This window comes from Sinohyriopsis cumingii, chromosome 4 (assembly GCF_028554795.1).
Source record: "Sinohyriopsis cumingii isolate HCF-2022 chromosome 4, ASM2855479v2, whole genome shotgun sequence".
In the NCBI taxonomy this organism is placed as follows: Eukaryota; Metazoa; Mollusca; class Bivalvia; order Unionida; family Unionidae; genus Sinohyriopsis; species Sinohyriopsis cumingii.
Genome location: NC_142964.1, coordinates 88,176,659 through 88,200,345, shown reverse-complemented (window position 1 = coordinate 88,200,345; position 23,687 = coordinate 88,176,659). Strand labels below are relative to the sequence as shown.

The window sequence follows — 23,687 nt, the reverse complement described above, 5'->3', positions numbered from 1 at the left end:
CTGAGTGGTCAATGCAGATACACTCCAATGACCACTTACAGCAGGGAGAAACCACTGTCTGGTTAGGAAACACCTGACCACTGACTGCATAAAGCAGGTGATCATTACACATAATAAGACATTTATAAAGATAATTTGCCAGAAACTACCTGTTGTGACCAGGTGACTGCTGTGTAAGTGATCATGGCAGGTTTGAGTGTATTACATATATAACCCCCTACACTCACATGCACTGTCTACTCCTACCCACATTTTCTAGAAATAAGGATTTTGGCTCTTTAACATTTACCTTGAGCCTCTCTTTGAGTTCCTTGTTTTCTTGTCGTAGAGTTTTTACCTGGTTTTGTAGCAACATAAATGTCTGTGGTTTGTTGTTGCTGATAGAAGAACGTGCTGCAAAAGAAAAAAAGCAACAATAATAATACCAACAATAATGCATGACACTGATAAACTACAAATGAACTTGAAGCCATGAATGGCAATGTGTTAACAAAGTCAAATAGACACATCTTTAACATCTACTAAAATAATGCTTCACCAGATTAAAAAACGCTAATACACATCTTGACCCCTTTTTAATCTCAAGAAGTAGGTCATTTCAGTTACAGTTAGAAACATGATTTATATCAGATGACTGCAAACATCTGTACAAATCTGCTATTTCTCAAAGTTATTATGGGTAATTTTCTGCAAGATACTGGGTAAAACAGGTACCATCTATTTTTTTTAACTACTTCACACCTTATATCAATGAACAACTAGCCCCTGTTAACAGTTGACCATTTCATTACACAGGCTTATTTCATACTTGTATGAACACTACCACATACAAGCTATCTGTAAAATTTATATCATGTAAATTTTACTCATTTTGCTTATAGTCTGTTCAAAATAATTCTTTCCAAATCTAAAGGCACATTTAATATGCATAGTCCCTTGCCTATAACAAAAGTTATCCAAGTTATTTAAAAGTTAAATTTATAGATGAAGCTTTCATTTGTGCTCTAGTGAGTTATAGATCTTTCTCATTAGCTGAAATTTCAATTGAAAGGTTGTTGTTTTGTTTCAGGCCATGGGTTTCTTTACTCTTGGTAATTCAATTGAAGTATTTCAGAAAAAAGGCATACATCAGAATATTTTTAGTCACAAAAAATATCTGCCAATCTTGATTCCACATATTTAATAATTACGAATATCACAAAGTTGCTACAGTATTTCTTTGCATATAAATTATAAACAAGCCACATTTCACAATAAAAACATTCTTAGATGATCAAAATCAACAACAGAACAACATAATTATTTACAGATATCTATAACTGTTTACAGAAATTCTGATCCCTAATATCACCACTGCACATAGTTTATACTATTTATAATTGTACATTATGCAAGTTTATAACTGTAACTTTCTATACCAATATTTTTATTTAACTTTTCTTCTGTCAAAAATGACATATTTTTGACAAACTGTTCTAATGAAATGTACCGGTACACATCTTGTGTTCTAAAATGCATTTTTGTGCTCTTCATAAAATTTGTCTCTAATCTGTTGAACTTGAAGAAAACAGTTAAAAACTGGTAAATGAAACTTTTATATATCGCTCGTTTTATGGTCAAAAATGGTAGATAGAACCTGGAGATTTTCATCAACATAATGAAGTTATCAACTTTTAATAAAAAGTCATATAATTTGTTATATTTTCAACCCAAATGACATTCTTAGTACACCACAATTAACGATATTCAAGGAAATTTCGAACAATGAAAATGTCACTTTAATAAATAAATATCAATTAAATAATTCTTTTATCAAGTGAAATTTGCACTTTAGTTCTATCTTTTAGTTACTTGTAACTGTAATCATCATAAATGAAAAGTGCATTTAAACATAAAATGTGTAATTCTGCCATAACAGCTATGTCCGTGAATGTTTCTCTGAGAACCTAATTAAGTGCAGACTGTGTTTTGTTATCTGACTCAATGGAAGTATTTGTTGTATTGTTGCACTCTGTCCTCCTTTGTTATTATCATGACATTTGAATCAAATAAAGGAGGTGGAATAAACGAAAAGTTAAAAGTCATGCAAATCCTAGATGTTTAAGATCTAGTGGCCTCAGCCTTACGTCAGGTGAACTCATTTTAGCTGATCAATCGAACACTGTTATAAATAAATGTTACGCTACCATAAATTACCTGACTCATTTATACTGTGATCAAAGAGAACAAGGCAAACAATTGAAATGAATACTTCGTAAAATAAAGAGCTTTGTTTTCAGACATGGACCAATGTGGGTAAAGATGCCAATGGGTACCCGGATACATGGGTACCTGCCCAGTAATAATAACTCAGGTAATAAAGTGAGCAACCGGGTACCTGTTAAAAAGACAAAAGTATTCCAAGTTCAGACTGAGACACAATAACGATTACAGTTTGAGGCTTGTGTCGTGTGTGCATTATTCACCATCACAGGGGCTTGTATGGCTGCTTACAATTTACTTGTCATACATGTACTGTATAATAATACAAGGGAGAACACTTCTCTCTTTTCTCGCACAACCTATTTAAGAATCCTCTCTGATATTTAAAACTAGATCATCCTAACTTCATTCCTGTCCATGGTTAATGTGCCATTTTCCTCGTGACTTAAATGTGCTTATTTTGAGATGCGATAACATTAACTAGGTCAGTACCTTTCATCAACATTGACAGTAAGTACTGATTAAGAAATATTTGATAAAATAAAATTTTAAAATATGCACTGCAATTCAAATAAAAAAAGCACAATAAAAAAATCTGGTTTAACTAATGCCATTCTTGCCTCAAGTTTGTGGCCCTGGAGTGAGTATTCCCCAAAGTGAGAGCCAAATATTTTAATGTATTTTAATTAAGTATAGATGTTATTTTAGTTACTATCTTGATGTTGTATAACACTGGTGAATAGTAACATGTTTGAAACGAAGAGAGAGAGAGAGAGAGAGACTGAATGCATATTCATGAATCCTATATTTCTTACAATGCATGTGTTATATCATTTCTCGTAGAATTCAGTATTGTTTTGTTGTGCATAAACAAATGTTTTCACATATATGTGATGGTGGTTGAAAACAGTTGGAATAATTTTAATAGTCTTTTAGATGTTGGCCATTTTGAAAATAAATGTGATTTATATAGAATAATGAACAATTTCATTACAAAAAGTGCCTTATTGATTTTGTTGTTGTTGCTGTGGTAGGGTTTAACGCCATTTTTCAGCACAAGATAGGCTATACATGGTGGCCAGTATTAATGGTGGAGGAAGAACCCGGGAAATCCCCAGAAAGAACCACCGACCCTCGAGAAGTTACTGGAAAGCTTTCTCACATACCCACAGTGGCCGAATCCAAGACTCGAACCCATGCAGACAGAGGTGATATGGCAGTGATCCGTAACATAGAGCGCTTCAGACCACTTGGCCACTTAGGGCCCCTGCCTTATTGACAATTACCGGTAATATTGACTGATTGTAAAACAAGGATTCAGTTTTTAAACAGCCCAGTTCCCCTGCCCAATCAAACAGTTTCTCGATGTCTAATGGATTTTTTTGAGGTCCTTTGGTAACTTGCACCTTTGCTTATAGTGCAGTCTATGTTTTTGGACCCAAGTTATCTAGGGAGAAGTATATGTATCTTCCCTAAATATCAAACTCATCCAAGAACTTGATGATTTAAGCCCATACTTCAGGTTTCATCATAACTAGTTCAGAAATATGGCATCCAGAATTGTAACACAGTCAGCCAGTCAGAAGCGATATCACTTCCTTACTATGTTTGCATCTTGTTCATCATCAAACGTGTCTGAGATCTTGATATGAACAAAAGACCTCTAGAAGGATAACAAGTTCGGCCAATGAGATGCAAGATCATCTCAATAATATACATAGATCTCACTCATATTCAAACTTGTCTGAGATATTGATGGTATAAACCTATCTTAAAACTTTTTATCAAAAGCAGATGAAAAACAGGCTAGTTACAAGCAAATGTAGATGGATCAACAGACAATAGACACATGGCCATACCAGGTGAGCTAAAAATCTTTCCAATACAAATCTACAAGTAATATCCATAATGTCTTTCAAAACATTACACATAATCACCTGCAAAGATGGCACCTATTTGAAATGAAATTTCTGTTGGCATTTGCCATCAACTACTACAAACTAGACTTAAAACTGTTTTATAATACATTTACTATCATTAATAAATCTTAGCTCCCTGTTAAATAACTGTTTTTCTTCTTCAGAAAATGGTGTTAGGTATATCTATATTTTTTGTAACACCTGGTACATGATTTTATCTCATTTTAAAAAAATTTTATTCATGGTTGTAAACTGTACAGAATACCTTTATTTAGTTTTGCCTATGTGACCGGTCTATTAAGAGCATAACATTAGATAGGATCTATAAATAGATGTTTACATATGTGTTGACAATTATTAATAATAAGATTTAATGGCATCATTGGATTAATTCTTCATTGACAGATGAGGTTTCAACATTTCTAGAAGAATTCAATAATTTCCCATTGGATGGGCTATATGAACAGGAAAGTGTGATGCTAAATGAGTAGTGTGGTCTGTCATGTCGGGTATATTGTGAAATCAGTGTTGTAATATTAGGTGTATATAGGTAAAGAACTGAGCAGCCAGGTTCATTCTGAGTTTTGGAGTCCCCCTTATTTCTTGCAATCCTGTTGTACGTCTGCAGGTGTGTTTTATGCTGTACTTTTATATACGAGAGGAAAAACATTTGGACTGTTCAGTGGAGAAAAGGAAGTGCTCATTATTTGGACTATAATATTATTCTGGAACTGTTGTGAATTATTAGAAGGAGTTTTGGACAACTCTATCTTGATGTCATGTTTCTTGGTGGACCAGTACATTTTCTGGCTTTGATATTTAAACATTTCATTCATTTAGGACTTTTACAGAACTTTGTCAGGATTACTCTGGATTCAAATCATAATACTGTAAGTTCCTCTCACATTTTCATTTATGATGTTAATAAGAGAATTCTTTGTCAAGTTTTAGGAAACTTATGGAGTTGTAACAGAAATTGGGGGCTCATCCAGGATATGAATTTTTGTGACATTGAAATTGTTTTGAAATTAAAATTCATTTTGTTTTGGAATTTTCTTAGTCACCAATCTTTTGATTATACATAGTAAAACCAACAAGCTTTCATGATGTCAACTAAAGAGGAGAACTTTATTTTAAATCCTACCCAGAAACGGTTAGAGTCCTTGAAAAAATATGAACTGCTCCAACTTGCCAGACAATATGATCTTTCAGAGACAAAGCCATCTTTGTTAAAACAATATATAAAAAATATTTTGGATCAATATCTAGTAGAAATATAATATTTTTGATAAAAGTACTTTGACTAGTAAGTCTTCATCTGACTTTAACTTGCAAGTTATGGAACTGAAATTAAAATAGAAGAATGAGCTAAGTTAAGCAAGCTTAAGCTTGAAAAAAAAAGGAAATAGACAAATTAAAAAAAGAAGAAAAATAAATGAAATTGCAAATGTAAATGCAGGGCAAAGAAACAGACAAATTCAAAAATAAGAAAAATAAATGCAAATGAGAATGCAAATGCAGGGAAAAGAAAGACAAATTCAAAAAGAAGAAAAATAAATGCAAATGAGAATGCAAATGCTTGGAAAAGAAACAGACAAATTCAAAAAGAAGAAAGAGTGCAAATGAAATTGTAGATGAAAAAGAATGAAAGAGAAAGAGAGGGAATATTGGCAAGTGCAGATGCAGATACAAAAAGAACAAAGAGAGATGGGAAAGCAGTTAAAAATAAAAGAAATAAATCTGGCAAACAGAAAACAATCCACTCATGAATGTTCATTTTTGTTGTTACCAAAAAATATTAAATTGCTACCTTCTTTTAGATCATCATTTTTCACATTTAGAAAAAAAGCAGAGAATTTAAAATGGGCACTCCTGCACTTAATGAACATGATAACATCTGGTATAGATGGCTGTGATGCATACATTGATGATGTCATTATTTACTGCAATTCCTGGAATGATCACCTGGAAATTATCAAGAAATTCTTTGTTCACTTCAGTGAGGTGAAATTGACAATTAATCTAAGCAAAAGTAGTTTTGCCAAGCTTGTGTCACATTTTTAGGACATACTATGGGACAGGGTCAAGTCATGCCTGCAGAAGCTAAGGTTAAAGCTATCTCTGAATTCCCCGTGTCAATCAGAAAAAAGCCACTGATGCTTTTTTTTGGGAATGGCAGGCGGAAATTTTGCCCAAATTATTCCACAATCGCTGAGCCCCTGACCAATTTATTAAGTAAGAAGACCAAGTTTTACTGGTCTGATAAATATTAGGAAGTGTTCAATAAATTAAAAAGCCATATTTAAAAGGGCACTAATTCTTTCAGCTCCGGATTTCAATCAACCATTTAAAATGTCTGTTGATGCAAGTGATATAATAATAATAATAATAATAATGAGGACTTTGTATAGCACCTAATCTTTAGAAGCTCTAAGTGCTTTACAACATTAGGCAACACCTATAACATAAAAACATATATAATGATATGATCACAAAAAACAAACACCATGAAATTAGAAAACATAAAAACATGCTGAAATATTTAAGGTAGGAAACATTATTAGGTCTTTAAGTTTGTTCTTGCAGTCAAAATAAGTGAGTTTTAAGAGCACTCTTGAATGGGATCACTGTGTCTTTGTGTCTAAGTTCAGTGGGCAATTCATTCCACGTTGCTGGGCCCTGGTATGCAAAAGAATGCTGTCCATATGACTTTGTTTTCATAGTGGGAATAATGAGTATATGATTGTCAGAAGACGAGCTTAAGTATCTTGCTGGTGTGTAAAGATGGGTGAGGTTTAACCCTGAATTTATCTCTGCCAATGAAATCCCCAAAAAGATTTTTCAAAAAACCTAATCTCCTTAAGACGATCTGGTAAAAAATCCATCAAAAAAAAAAATCAAAATGGTTGATTTAAATTCTGACATAAGACCTTCAAATTTATAAACTGTTAGATAAACAAGGACTGAATTTCCTGTAAAATCAACTTGTCTCTTGTAATTCGTTAAACTAGGCCCCAAACATGTATTGATACTGAGCTCGTGTAGTTTTTTTAATATATACAACGCTGTTGGGCATTTCTGCACACCTAAGGTTTCTGTCTCCAATACTGAAGTAAAACACATACCGAATTCGACCAATTGACGAAAATAAGATCCTGTAATGTTTACCATTTAAAAAGAGGAAATTGTCACCACAATATTCTGTTCAAAATAATATTAATTTTGGACACACGGGATGCCACCACCGTGTTTCCATGACTCGCGATATGTCGGCCAATTCTTCGCACAGCTTTGAAAAGATGTAATGTTTATCCATCGGGGTATAGAAATGAAATACATTACTTTGGACTGTTTCTGTTAGCAGTTGAGTAATTTGATCAGGTTTATAAATAGTTTTTCAAAATTCAACATAACAATACCAATAAATAGCAAGCGAGATTAAGCCAACTAAACTGATGTTGTAAAAAAATTTTTTAAGTAAAATTCAATATTTTATGTTTTAAAAAAAGAGCTTTTATGTGGAAGAGAAACAACAATGAATGGGTGTAATGTGTTTACAACGTCTTGTTTATGGAGAAAATATACTAAAGAATTCAAAAACAGACAATACACAGGGAAATTTTTTGAGAATCCTGTTCTAGTGGCAAGCTTACATGTTGGGCAGCAGACGATTTTGTACATGTGGGACAACTTCTTGCAAAATTGGAAACTTTGATTAAGATACATATTTTTTTAAGGTATACATTTCCATCTTTTATAAAATGTAGGTAGTTGTATGATTCTAAATAGGATTTTCTGGGTTACCAGGTCAAGCACAGAAGTCTGATGTTTTATCAAGAAATAAAGTACGGTGAAATCTCTGACAACATGAAATCACCTTATTGTTTTATAAATGATCACAAGGAGTGCAAGTGTGACCACAACCCTCCGCTCGATTAGACTTTTCTTGCGCATCTTTTATCGCTTCAGAATCGCAAGAAGACTGAAAAACTACATATATACATTCAAAAGACAGTGACGTACCAAGGCATAACTCTCGGACGACCATCGCATGAATCCAAACCAGTGAAATAACCTTTATTTTCACCATTATTTTCTCAGAAATGGCAAGTATTATAACCGTCATGTCATTAATCAGCAGTCAAACAAGACGAAACTACGACGTAGATGAAACCTGACCCAGTCCTCGCCATTTGCATTAATAGTCACATAACTTCACAAATCTGAAATGAGGACATCGGAAGTCCAACATTCACGTGATATCAACAACAAACTTCTTCATAATGTTGTTGTACAGAAATTCAATTATATTAAATGACAGTCAGATACTTTATGTAAAAACCAGCAATCTTGCCAGTCTAATTTATCAAGCAGAGATCACATGTCAACGTGGTGGTCACATGATACAATACTCCAAAAGTTGTTCTCGGAATATATAAATATGGAGAATTTTGTGTTCTATTGTTATTGTGTTTTTATTACAACCATTATACGACTTTCATTTAATATTTTTTTCTCTCTACAACATTTGAAAAGGTGGGTTGTTAGATATGTGTACAGTACTCATGTGACTAGCAATGCAAATCATGAGTACCAGTTCACATTTCATCAATGACGTAGTTTTATCTTGTCTTTCAACAGATTAAAGACATAACAATTTTACTACTCACAATTTCTGAGAACATAAGTAATTTTCATATCGATTTCATGCATGTATCATTCGACCTAGCAACGTTTAAAGTTTGCTAGGCCATCCAGTAAGCAGTTACGCTTTGCCACCACCATGTTGGCCTGTTGTGATGCTAGACTGGTTTTCATACCTTCTATGTAAGGAAAGATATGGATATCGAGCTGACTTTGAAAATAAAAGTGTACTAGATGAATCTAATCCACTGGGCGTTTGGATTTACTCAGCATATCTGTTTATTGCAAGCAATCAAATAATCCATACTGCACCCTTCAAATATTCTGGTTAGAACTCGATAAATGTTACTCATGATCAGTTTAGTTACGACCCAATTATGTGATTGTTTCGGACATCAAGTGGTAACGGAAAATTCCTGGTGTTTTCCTGACTTTCATCAATATTTGCAAAATTCCAAGACTTTTCACGGTCGGGAAAAAAATTATCATTTCTCCCAACTTTTTCCCCCGATTTCCTGGTAGCGTGGGAACCTTGTATATATATATATATATATATATATATATATATATATATATATATATATATATATATATATATATATATATATAACACTATATATAACACTTAGTACATGATTTTATTTAAATTTTATAATTTTGATTCATGGCTGTAAACTGTAATCTATATTTTACATGCCATAATTACAGAAAACTATGAAAAAATGTACATTTATTTTTGCTGCTAATCTGTCTCTGCAGCTAGCTAAAAAAGTTCTGACAATTGTGCAAAATCCATGTGGTTCAGTACTATAATACAAATATAAAACATACTGACAAATTATAACTAGTCTTACAAACTAATTAGCATGAGAAGGTAAAACCTGACAAGCATTTAAATTCCCAAAATATAAATTTATTTTCCTACAATATAAAACCAAAGGGAATGAATTAAAAATAACTCAGTGTATAAATTCCTAGAATATTATCCTTAACTGTACAATCAATTTCACATTAATCTGGAAACTATCTAAAGAATGAAGGTTTTAATGTGCTAATGTGCTAGCACCACTGAAGAATCAGTTCTAAATCCAAAGGTTTTTACCTCAAGCTGAATTCCATGAAAGTAAAATATGACATAAGTCCTTGAATAATTTTACATAATCCAACAGAATTATTTACATGTTCAAGTCCTTGAATTATTTCACATAATCCATGAAATACCACCTATTTTTTAATAAATTTTCTCCACTCTGCTAATCCAAGGAACAAATTATAAATAAATCATGATTTCCTCTTTCTCTCTTACTGAACTGGTATCTAATTTGAAGAATGAAACTGTGTGTATTTAATTCTTTATATAGCCACTATATACATATCAAAATCAACAAACTGAGTAACTTAAAAGATTCTCAAACATTTAAACAATTAGACTGTGAAATAATTTAACAGTCATAAACTGACTGGAGCCAATCAACAACTTGGGCATCATGATATCTCTGTTTGACTTTCACTGAATGATTATAAAGTGAAGTCCACAAATTCTGTGATGAGCATGATTTGCTTGGTGTGCTGCATTATATTACTCCCATGTTCTTCATTTTAAATTTGTAAAGTGTTATTGATTGTCGTTTTTCTTATCTGACATGTTTTGAAATTGAAAAAGCAGTCTATCTTTTTTAGAATATTTTCAAATTTATATGTATATAAATAAACAAATGGTAATAAAAATGACAAACACAACTTTTTAAAATCGACTTTCACATACCAAAAAGAGTAATCCATACACAGTCAATGTTAGATGTTATTGACCCTTTTCACAACAGGCATTTTGGACGAGTTGCCCTTCCTGAATACTGACTGCTAAAAATCAAAATGAGACCATCACTGTTCGGTGAATGTTTTTTGACTTGGAAGTGGAGATCAGCATTGGAAAGTCTGAATAATACCGTATTTAACGTATATGTTGGACAACCATATTTGCTGGGAAACCATAAATTAATTTTTAAAGTAATTTTTTTGTGCACTGTATGTTCTGAGACACGTCGTCTTTTCAAGTTATAAGTTGTGGGACTAGGACATTTTTTAAATCATTTGAAAATTACATGTCAGAAAATGTGCTCCAACTAAAATTTTATTTTCAAAAATATGAAACTCTTTAATCCACTGCAGCAGCATCTAGAAAACACCTTCTCCAGCACATGTACGATCCATTCTTTCGGTGCAAGGATATTTATTTTAGCTTTCTCATGCTGTGAAAAATTATCGTTAGACACATCACCTAAAGTGGAAACTGTAAGGTCTAAAGTCAGATTTTTAAGAACCTGCATCATTCGTTCTAATTCTCACACTTTTAACCCCCATCTTATCATCAATCGTACAGGAATGAGATCAAAGTACACTAGAAGTTCATCCATGTTAATGATCATATTGTCTGCAAAATCATCTTCTCTTCTGGCCTTCATGCATGCATCATTCATTTTATGTTCTCCAAATCTTCTGGGCAATGCTGGGTCGTCAATGTCCATGCACAAAGAACTATATTGTATCACTTTAAAAATTATTCCATTGTTTCAATCTACAGCAAAAACTGTTATGAGTGACCTCTGCTATAAGCGACCACCTGCCATTTCCAATCACAATCGTAATGCATGGATCAATTTTATTATATGCACACTCTGTTATGAGCGACCACCTGCTAAAGACGACCAGTGACCGCGATGTCTTGGCAAAATGTGCATTCTGACATTACTATGAATGACCGCATTGCAAAAACAAGGATAAACTCCACCGACCTTTATTGAATCCCTGTAAGAATGACCGCTCACACTGTTCTAAATACAACAGAAAAAAACAATAGACTGACTACTGATGTCTGAACTTTTTCAGCTATGCCTATAGTGTTTTATAGTTTCCGTTGTAAACCAGAATAATGTATAGGTACATTATTTCCTAGTCTGGTTCCCTGCTTCGTATGCTCCCTGCATTGTTTCTCCACTATTCGTATAGGGGTAAGCAATGCAGAGAACATATAAAGCAGGGAACCAGACTAATTATTCCCGCACTTAGCCTGCTTCCTGGCCTTATCATAGGACCCAACATCCTTATGAATGACCATATCGCGAGAACAGACAGACACCACTGATCTCTATGTAATCAATTGTTACAACGACCACTTGATTAGTGATGATTGTTCTGATCAAAAACAAACATAAAAGGAATATTTAGAAAGAAAAAGGATTATTGCAAGCGGTGACAGATGCTACAGTGCATAAACCAAGCTAATGTACATGTCACCAATTGCCGTTGTAGTGCCAAAGTTGACATAGTGGTCGCATATATTGTTTGTCTTTAGAGTTAATCCATACTGCCAGGGGTGAATAAGGTCATTGTCTATTAAACCAGCAAGAGAGAATCATTTACGGGATTCGACTGATAGTGATCAAGACGTGATGTTTATTGCCCCCCAGATGTTAAGTGATTACATCCCAATCACAAAGCTGTCGTCTATTCAAGTTGGTGCGACCGCATTACACAAATTGCTTATTGAGTTAATCCCAGTATGTCATCTTTGAATGAAGCTGTTGACTTTTGTCTTTGAGTAAATGGTTCTGTTTCCGAATGAGATAATTGTTTCTTTTTATTTCAATAATTGTTAGATATGCAATGCACATGTATAAATTTTTCATATTTTTCCCACAGCCCAGTCAAAAGCATCTTTCCTCTAAAACACTATACAGATTGAAGAGCATGTTTGGAGAGGCAGCCAGTGCAGACCTCTAATTTTGGGGTCCTGGATGGGTTTGTTATAACATGTTTTATTGTACCTTGCTGGCCTTCATCATCACTCTCTGCCCAACTTTCATCACTGTCTGTAGTGTTCTGACTTTCTCCCTTATCAGTGGATGGTCTGTGGTTCTAAGGAACAAAGATAAACAGTTTCAGACATTACTGGTAGCAAATGCTTTAGTTGTGGGGAATCCAAACATCATTCTTATTATACCATAAATAATACTGTAAATAATGACATTCAACAAAATTTTTATCAATGAAAATGTCACATACTCCTACTGGAAGCAGTACTTATAAGAGTAGACAATGTTATATGTTTGCACCAAATTAAATGCTGGCCTCCTTTCTATTATCACATTAATTGCATCTTTTCTATCAAATAAAGGCTGTGGAATAAAAATGTTAAAAGGCATGCAAGTCCTATATTCGTAAGATCTAGCAGCCCCGGTGTTATGTTGGCTGAACTCATTTCAATTGAACTGTTATTATTGAGTACTTAATATAATTAGACTACCTTAAATTAAGCTACTAAATCATGTATGTGCTCAAATATGGCAAGGCAAGCCAGCGAAATGAATACTTTGTGAAATAAAGAGCATAGTTTCAAAGATATGGATCACTGTGGAGAAGCGAATTTCAGAAAAATCCTGAATTGGTACTAAGAGATATCCTCAAGGATGAGAAGAAGTTTCACTATTACTTGCAATGACATCACAGAATCAATATTTTTACGAACTGAAAAAGTAGAAAGATTAGTTTGACATAGTTGATTATTACAGGAATAAATGTCACAATTTAAAAAACAAATCTTGTTTCTTGGTGTATCAACAGTTAATCTGCTTCCCTGTTTTGGAGACTCCCTCCTTCAAACTTTGCTCTACCATAATAAGCAGGGAACCTTTCTAATCAACAACCAAAAAATTCAGTGATGTAATACACAAATGTTTTTGTATACATGTGAAGGTTCTTGAAACCAGTTGGAATAATGTTAATGATCTTTCAGGTGTTCCGCATCTTGAAAATAAATGTAATTTGCACAGAATAATGAACAACTTTATTAGAAAACGTGCTTGATTGACAATTATTCTCAAATCAAATATACAACAAGTATTCAGCCATTACACAGCACAGTTTCTTACACTTTCATTAGCAAAAGGATATTTATTGATAATTATTCCCATTCCTATTCAACCACTTATCCGCCCCCATTTCCTTGTCTTCCCACAGTTGATGTCCGTCTCTTAAATTTTCTGAGGTACCTTGGTAATTTTCACCCTCAATTATGCTGCAGTCTATGTTTTTGGACCCCACTGTGCATACATTACTGAGGGAAAGGTGCATATAGACTTTAATTATATACTCTTATTTTGTCCCATAGGCTTGGAAATATTTTCCATGTGTTGTCGAAATGGATACATGTCAATATAGACATGTATCATAACAACATGGCATGACTGAACATTTTACATTGCAACACCATCCAACATGCCTACTATAGGAATTAATGAAGTTGAGTATGGAATAAAAAGAGAACTGGGTATATTTATTTTGAATAGTTGAAAAATTTTCCAAAGAGTAATATTAAGAGATCTGATAACAGACACTAGTTATAAATTTGAGTACATAATAAACAGGTCAATGTTTTTGAAAAGTTGACTCACATGCCAAAACAATTTATCCCCCAAGATATCAGACAAGTCACATATAAATCTAATAAATATGCAATCTTGGTGAGAAACAAATACCTGAATATTTACTAAATTTATCTGTGCGTAATGTATGAACAGCTGCATACATCACAGACCAATATCTGCCATCAAATAATATACTGGCAGTCAGGGTCAATGCTGTTTGCTTGAAATGATCAAAAGCAGTGTAAAAGCTGATCTGCAGGCACTGTTATGTAATGCAGATCTTAATTTATGCTCTTAATAGTTGGTTGTGAATTATGCTGAGGTACATACAATAAAGAAAGAAGGACAAATTTGTTTTGTATTCAACAGCTACAGTTCATGAGATCAGAACATAGCTAGAATAGTCTCCAGCAAGATGTGGACGATAGAGGCAACCTATATGACATGACATGCAGTCTAGAGCTTTTAGAAGAGTGCAGTTTAAAAAGTTTAATTTGTATTTCGAGGATTTTACTCCATTTTATTCATGAAATAACTTAACATTCTATCTTTGTCCCATGATGTGTATTCACTTTCAGTTCAGGGGATTCGTCTTCTTGGTAGTCTGAGAATAAGCCGTGGGACAAATTCTTATGACTAGTCAACACTATTGAAAACCATTGTTGAGTTAAGTCAACTTTAGTGTAATAAACCATTTTAAAGAAAAATACTTCCTTACCAGATAAATCATGAAAATTTAAGTTCCCAGTTAACTTTTTATTAGTTGCATAATTCTAACTTACTTCAACAGCTTTTTGTGACTTCTCCATTTTTCTCTCCAATGTTCTTGACCTCTCTCGCTCCTCCTCTAACTGCTTCCTTAGACTGGTTACCTGTAACAAAAATGACTCCTTTTTACATTCTGACATGCAGTTCTATGAGAACCATGCTGTAATAGTTGTTCTTCTTGTGAATCTTGTGTGTAAATTTTTGAGGTTTTGCCAAAAATCTTGTTTTCAGCAACCATGAAACTCACATAAGCATACTGTACATGTGACAGAACCAGGATATCAAACCAGTAGATTTACAAAAACTTTGATCAGCAGATTGGCTTCTAAACCTGTAGTTTTTGTACAGGAATAAACTGTACATTCTACATGGGGAATGAAAACAAAACAATGCATATTTTGCCATAATATATATTCTCTTTCAAAGTATAATAAAACAGCAATTTTTTAATATAAATCTGATTCTGCAAGTCACTATGTTGTCAGTTAATGAAAAAGGAAGAGTTGTTCATTAAAATCAATTTGATGATTTTGTAAAATAACATCCAACTGCAGTTTTAGTTTCCTTCACAAGTTCACTGTCTGGTGGCCACTGGTGATATCCACTGTGATTATTAAGCTGCACACTGAACAGGCCCTTACAAGTTTAGAATGCTGAAATGACAGGATGACTGTACTCTGTCTGCAAAAATGTTCTAACTTCAGTTTTCATTTTGCTGGGTTTATAAGGTTTTAGACTGCTCTAGGATATTCCTCCCCATTATGTTCACCTCATGGCGGAAGTTCTTGACTTGGACTTGAGATGTATTCCTGAGTCTTATCCTCAAGGGCTCCATCGCTTAGATTCAAAAATCTACCAGGAGGTTTTACTACTGTAAATAAAGGAAAATATAGATTGATATTGACTTTAAGTAATGTGTGCATGGTAATGGATTTTTAACAAAGCTTTAACAATCTGAATCATATTGCTGCATTGTTGCAGTTTATAGAGATGTCTAGCACTGGGGCATCATGCTGCAGACAAGCAGCAAGGCAGCTGTGCTAGTACCATTTTTATAAGTCATTGGTATAACTCAGCCAGGGTTTGAACCTCCCACATTTTAGGTGGATGTTCTAACCACTTAGGCCACCAAAGTGTTTAAATAAAAAATGAAAAAATAGTTTGTATATTTATGCTTTTTTGAATATTTATCACATAATTAATTATCTTTGAATATATTGCTAACTGATATAATTTATCTAGGGACTGAACTTAATTTATGTGCATGAAAACTTCAACAAGTTTATGACATACAAAAGAGGCATACCCCTGAAACACATAATGCAAACTCAGTACCTTTACTATTTACTTAAATTCTGATTCTCAAAGATTCATAAACTTGTAATACTTCTTAGCCAGTGGTTTCTTAGCATTAAGAAGAAAAGTATAACTTTTGCATTTAGCCATAAACAAAGTATGTAAGAGCTGTCCTTAAATATTCCTCTTAAAACATCTTGAATAATATAATAGCAATTAAACATGAAAATAAAATCAAAATACTTACTCTAGTAGTCTCGGTCTCTATTTCATTTCCCTCCACTAAAGGTCTGTCGATTTACATTAAAGAATCAGAAGATATCGTGACCACCTTTGTATTCCTATATCACTTGTAATATCCCCAAAACATCCCACATTTGGCCTTAAACTTAAATTCCAACAATAAGGTAGTCAATTAACAACTTGTTGTGTACACAAATTAATTGTTATTTAACAATTCTATTTGCTCTGCAACACATCATCACATTGGTTAAGTAATGGCAGAAAACTTCCTGTTCACAGAAGTCTGGTTCTGGCTGGTTTCTCTAATGTGTTGACAGAACAAGTAAACATGCTGTGTTTGGGTTTTTTAGATAATTTTTTTAAAAAAATTCTTTTGATTTTCAAAAGTGGTCAATTTCATCTATAAAATTGAATATACAATACACAATTTTTTAAACAGTATTTTTGGCCTACCACTTGTGGAATCACATGTATGCATAAGAATTTTGCAGAATTTGTAGTATCCCCAGAGGTATATTCCAAATGCCCAGCAAAGTCAATGGACCATGAAAAGTAGGTCACTGTGATCTTTTGCCTATCAAGTGCAATTCCTTCATTGTTGAATACACTCATCATGTTTCATGACTGTACATGCCACAGTGGTAGAGAAACTGAGCTAAATGCCAAAACTTAATGTTATGTCAATACCCACAGCATCAAAAACACCAGTGGAAAGGCTGACTCCCGTATCTTGCCCATGCTTTGCAGGCAAGAAAAAAAATTTGGTTCCCCTGAGAAATAATGAATTCACAGTATGTACTATTAACACAGATCCTCCTGTACATTTGAAACCTGTTATACACTTTTCTGTTCATTAAGCTGTATTCAAGTTTTCTGATGAAATAAAAGGTTCCATGATTACCATCTATTTAACCCTTTCCCCCCAGGTATGCTTTTCTATGCCATTACTTTGCCCAGCATCTACGCATAACTATGCTTTTAACTTTGCCTCTGTCTATGCATTACAAAGTATCTACTATGAATAGGTAACATCTTTCATGACAGTGAAAATTTTCACTACAATATTTTCAAAAATGCTTTTTCACCAAGTATGCTGATTAAATACATATTGGTATTTACAAACTGATGTTTTAAGTTACGAAGCACAAGTTGCTATGTTTAAAACAAAGCAACTTGTGCTTCGAAAGTTGTTTTCATCACAAAATAATAACAAATAATAGCTTGCAGAAATTCGGCATTGATAACAAATGCTAACTTGCGAGGAAATGATTAGATTATTTTGAGGCTATTCCAGGAATGAAAGAATATAATTTCTTGAAGATGATGTTGCTTTATAGTTTATATGTGTTTTTAATGGGGAGCAAGAGTATGATGTTGTGAACATCATATGGGAGGCACAGGTAAGAGGGTGAGATTTTTTATATGGGAAACAATCTTGTTTGAGTTTCATTGTTTCTTTTGGGTTTATTTCCCACCCACACCCACCCAAGTTTGATTTACAGAATGAACATATAGTACAGGCTGACCAATGTACATATTTTTCCACATTAAGTGCATTTGTCATTAGAGCTATGGATATTTGGATGAATAAGTGAAAATTACAAATATTTTTAATATTTAAATCTGACTGTTACACTTACAATTACTTTCAAAATAATACAGTCAAGGCTGAATTTTTGTTTAAACTATAGTTTGGTACATGTACTTGAAAATACTGCAAGCTAAGAAATTAATCTTGGGAAAATAACACCAAATGTTTTAAGGACCTTGATTTCTTATTCTATTCATTGGATTTAATTTTCTAATTTCTGGAAATTGGGATTGTCTTTTCTACACACAGATAAAAAACAATGAATTTTCACATATCAGTGTGGTCACACTATCAGCAGAACAAATGTCCCTCCTGTCAAGTTCATCCAATCATCATCATCAATAACTTTTTAAAGGACTTCATGGATTGAAACACAATTTGACATCAGGCTTTATATTAAGAATACCTAGCTCAAGATCAATTTTCATCATTTTCAGAAAAATCTGACTGCATTACCACCCATGTCTGACTTAGATCTTTGCACATGCATACTGAACCAAGTTTTTTAATTGCACCATACTTGCGAAGCATCTATTTTGTAAAAATAGATTTCAAGATGTATATTGTATTCAACCTAAAGAACACCCTTACCCTCACAAGTGCCCCTATAATTTTTTGTGAAACATTTAAAGCAACTTATATAAAATCTTAATAAAAAGAATTATATTTTCATCAAAAATAGATGGTGAAAAATTGATTGTATTCACAGATCACTTTTGTACACTGACAATGTTTCATATAGTAAGTAATTAAAGTATGAAATAGATGCATTAACAAAGTAAAATTCAAAGGAGATTAGTTTTAAAATGTTTCTTTGGAAGAGAGTCAATATCGGTGTCATCAAACTAAGCTCGCTACAACCCAACTGCTTGAGGAATATTCTGGTCACAGTCTGCTTGCTTAACAGGTGAAAGGCAACTTGATTCTTTGGTGACCTTTCACCAGAAATGCCCATCAATCAAGTATTAGGTATTTTTGATATAGTAAGTCCACTTAGTATATTTTCAAATGTTTAAAGTGACTAAAATAATTGTATCTGGACAATAGCAATTATGAGCAGGAAGCTAATTAACAAGCTCAAACAACTAGACTACAAATAACACACAGTTGATGTTGTATGAAATATAAATTTATAAACAACAAATAAATGTTAAAATGTATTCACTCAATACAAGAGTCATCTGTATTGTGCCCCCCCCCCCCCAACAGAATGGGTATGGTCAAGAATTTCAGTGAAATTAATGAGAGATAATTGTTCTAGAATCTATATATGATCCCACATGACACATACCCAATCGAAACATTTCTTTTCACATTAATCATGGCAATTACTAAACAGCCAACATCACTTATATGATGGTACAGTCTTATGGCTCCCCTAAGAATATACAAATGAGCAAGAAATAAAATGAAATCACCTCATCTTCTAATTCACGAATTTCTTCATCTGTCAGCTGAAAGACATGAAGTGAGATATTTGACACAGTAAATATATATCCTGGTTCTTACTTGAACTGTATGTCACTAACTTATAGTATAAACATTTCATGCAAGACAAATAAGGATATTACTGTAGTATCATCAGTTTTCGTGGTGGACCAATTTTCGTGGTTTTCATTGTTGTCTCGTACCATGAATTTAAATCCCCAATGAAAAATGAGCCACGTAGTATGATGACCCACCCACCCATTTTCTCAGTGTTTCATTCCTAGAGATTAAAACAGCCACTAGTATTTGATAAATCAAGGTCAATACTGTAATCTGGTAATTAAATATTAGATTTTACGTGTTTTTGTTTTATTTTTTATTTTAACCTTTTGAAACAAAATTATAAATAATTTTACATTGTTCAAATGTACATGTTCAATAAGGTATCTGATAGCTGTAATTTTACACTAACTGCCTTAAATCGATATGTGAGGTAAGTAAGGATAGAGAGAAAATAGAGAAAAAGCATAAGGTATTCAAACAATAGTAATACCAAATAACAGTATATGAAACTGAAATTTAGTATTCAATTCGATCCTTCATTTGAATACAACTGTTGTTGAAAAGTTTAAATCCTTCTGAAAGCACATTATATTTTATCCATGCATTTTTAATCCAAAAGAACAACAATCCTGTAAAATACTATAACTATTTCTTGAAACACTATTATTAATAAAACACTATGTATATACACTAATTACAGCAGAGTATTAAAGCTAACACTTCACAGATTTTTGGACAAAGCCACTGTATCAACATTGCATCAATCAAGTCTCATGGTACTCACAAATGCTTCTCAGGTAAATAATCCTCAAATTGCTGAATTAAACAAGTCCAGCTTTTTCAAAACCACTGATAATTAGGTCCTATCTTTCACTCATTGTCGTGTGAGCTGTAATGACCCATTCAGCGTGTATTGGCTTGATTAATAAGGTTGCAAGGTTTACTAATACTGTGCGCTGATCGTCACCAGTAACATCTTTTTCCTTAATTGCACCTATGACCAGTTTAGCATAACACTCGTGGAAGTGTGACTTTAATTCTTCTTTAATAACCAATTGGCCTAGTGTTGTTGGCTGCATCGGCTTCCTTTGATGTTGAGCACTCAAATGAAAACATGTCGAAAATGATTTATCTTGACAGGTGTTTTACTTGTGCTCATAGAGATGGAAGTATTGTTTTAGTGTTCTTGGTTACGTCGGCTTCATCTATGGTATTCATTTGGTTGAAAACACTGTGTAAGTATTGAACTAGCCAGGTGTTTGATTTGTGCTAATATAGGTTGTAGTATTGCTTTAAACATTAAAGTAACCGCTATTTGCGTCAGTATAATTTCATTCTTTTGTAATCTTTATTTTGGGTATTTGTCATAGTTAAACCATGAAATTAAATACCTACTAATATGCAAACTTTTATAGGCAAAACCACAGATTTAAGTACTCACAAAAATGCCCTTTTTTTTAAAAAGACCACGAAATTTGAGCCCAACAAAAATAAATGACACTACAGTATTCTGTAAGTTGGCTGTGACTTGGGAATCAGACTGGGATCATGCTCTTTTCAATTCTGGCTTTCCAATATTAAATGGAGGGAATAATTTAGCTTTGACTGGGGACTAGCGTCCTGGAAAAAAGAAAGTGTGATAGTTACAGGTAATCTATTACTTCTTCATAAATCATTTTATTTCTACCTTTAGTTTTTTCAAAAGCAAATAGTCAAATTTATCCTGGTCATTTACAAGACTTGTGGAGGTGGTACTGTATTGTATTAAGATATTATTTTACATAATAATAATTGTTATTAGTAATCAGTATCCACTAAAATTCATGCAAATTTCATAAGAAATTAAAATACAGTCTTAAATTGTGAACTTAGGTCTGACAGAGTGTGAAATTAAAACATCAAAGAATCCTTGCAAAATGGAGCACAATAGTTTGGCTCCAAGGCAATAACTTGCATTACTGTAAAACAAGAGCTGGATAACACTCATCTGAATTATGTAACTTAAGAGCTGACCATTTCACTAGGAAGGCTTATTTACTACTGTAAGAACATATCCATTATAAACGATCCTAACAAATGTTCTTTCTAAAGATAAAAGTCATAATTAATACACACACCCCTTTCCAATATGAACTAAAATCAAAAACTGAATTGTAGAATTTTGATCAGCTGGTATGGGCATGTAATATAAAAAAAGAGTGTGAAACAAGTGTCTCATTTTCACTACTCTCACTGTCAATTACATACATTCTTGATCCATATTTGATTTGCAGTCATTGTGCAGTTGTTCAAATCTGCACCACAGAGAATTTCACTAGCTGAATGACTCTGAAAATTTCTTTCTGAGGCCACTTTCATAGCAGTTGAACTGATTTTGGTGGGACACTGTGAGAAACTCCAAACAGGGACCTGACATGGGAATGACAGAATCATTTCACAGTTATTTAAGAGACTGGACAAATTGTTGGAACTTGATAATAAAGATGTATCACAAAGAATATTACTCATTTTCTTTTGCATGTCAAGTGAGGCTATGGTTAGATGTTCAAGCTTTGCACACTTTTGCAAACTGTAAGTTGTTGAGTTGTTGTAGGGGTATTCCAGCATGAAGAAGCTTGTTGCAAGAGGATTTTTGCACATGTGATTAGTTTTTAATCCAGGAAGATTGGCTCTGGATATCACACTTTTATAATTGTGCACAATGAGTGTTTACCTAAAGGATGAAATTTTGTACAAATTTTGCTAATCATAATTTCAGCAGAGATTCACAGAAAGATAAAAGGTGTTTCCAGGATGATTCATACTTTCTGGATGATTCATACTTCCTGGATGATGGCCATGGAAAACCTTTTGAGTTGCAACAGGACAAAATTCAGATCTTCAGGACATGTACAATGTTTTGGATGGAATGCTCTTTGGTGAATACACTGTTTCACATAAATTAAAAATGTATTCATGCCCATTGCATCAGTTTTAAGCTCAATATCCACCCAAAACAATTTTTAGTTATACGTTCCACCTTTCAATCTAATCACCATTATATTTTGAAGCCACATTTGTTTAGTTTTGGACTCCTGCACTAAGCAATCCAATAAAACCATTTTTTGGCAAGATTTCTTTTCTTGGTCTAAGTCAGGGTTCAGTGACATCTTTCTTATTTCCCCCTCCCTTTTGCTAGAAGTCTTTATGCTTAAATGTCAAAAATGTTCCTATAAGAGCTGAATTCCTTATGAATAACCATGCTGTATGGATAATTTTTCTCACAAAGGTACCTGACAATTTACCTGTGATAGCAAGTTAAAGTAAAAGTATACAGTTCATAGTCATTCCCATCATCCTTATAGATAGAATCAAGAAATGAACAAATACAGGTATCACCTTCCAAGAAAGCAATTTTATTTGCTTCTGAAAATCCATATGGGTCATTGTAACTTGATAAAAAATGCTTCACAGGACGTTCAGTTATTTTTGAGGGTTTTTTCATGCTGTTTGCAAATTTGGCTGTTTTTTAACTGTTACCTAAACAAAGGTAGCAGTCTTGTTTACTGTCAGTAAAGGTTGTGCAGCAGTGCTGTCGGAAGAATCATTCACAATTTATAACAAATTCACATATTACTGTCCATGATCTGCATCATGAACTCTTCATGAAACAAATCTTCAATATTTATACTTTCATAAACATGCTGTACTGTAATGTTTTGGTAGGTGATTCCCATTTGTGATTTTGGTTCAGACAAACTTTTTCCAATAGTTCAAAAATATTTTTTATTATTGTATTGAAAAAAAACATAATTTGGATCTTTCAAACATTTAAAATATAAAGCAGGGTTTCTTTAAAAAAAAAATTGCTTTAAGAATTGTGTTCAGTGCTTGTGTTGGAATTCCAATGCTGGGATGTTGCTACTGTATTCATGAAACCATGAAGAAAAACTATTTTCAACCTCATTAGAGAGCACGAAAACATCACCATTTTCCTACTTTCTTGAGTAAAAAATGGATATGTATACAATAAATATTCATTTATCAAGTCCGAAACTGAATAGGAATATACATGTAGTCTCTAAACCTAGAGAGGTAACAAGCTCTGTCGATCCAAATGCAAGGTAGCAC

General features: G+C 33.2%; 1 protein-coding gene across 8 annotated transcripts in view; it reads right to left on the bottom strand.

Moving 5' to 3' along the window:
- LOC149801616 (uncharacterized) overlaps window positions 1-23,687 on the bottom strand; it is a 234,537-nt gene that overhangs the window by 59,732 nt on the left and 151,118 nt on the right. For 7 of the 8 annotated variants that reach the window (XM_089955875.1, XM_089955881.1, XM_089955879.1 and 4 more), the window contains 4 exons: window positions 19,505-19,540; window positions 14,971-15,060; window positions 12,590-12,680; window positions 290-393 (listed from right to left, as the gene is read on the bottom strand). In XM_089955875.1, the coding sequence (XP_089812001.1) occupies window positions 290-393; window positions 12,590-12,680; window positions 14,971-15,060; window positions 19,505-19,540 (321 nt within the window). The remainder of the gene's footprint in view (window positions 1-289; window positions 394-12,589; window positions 12,681-14,970; window positions 15,061-19,504; window positions 19,541-23,687) is intronic. The other variant, XM_089955878.1, reaches the window with a different exon arrangement.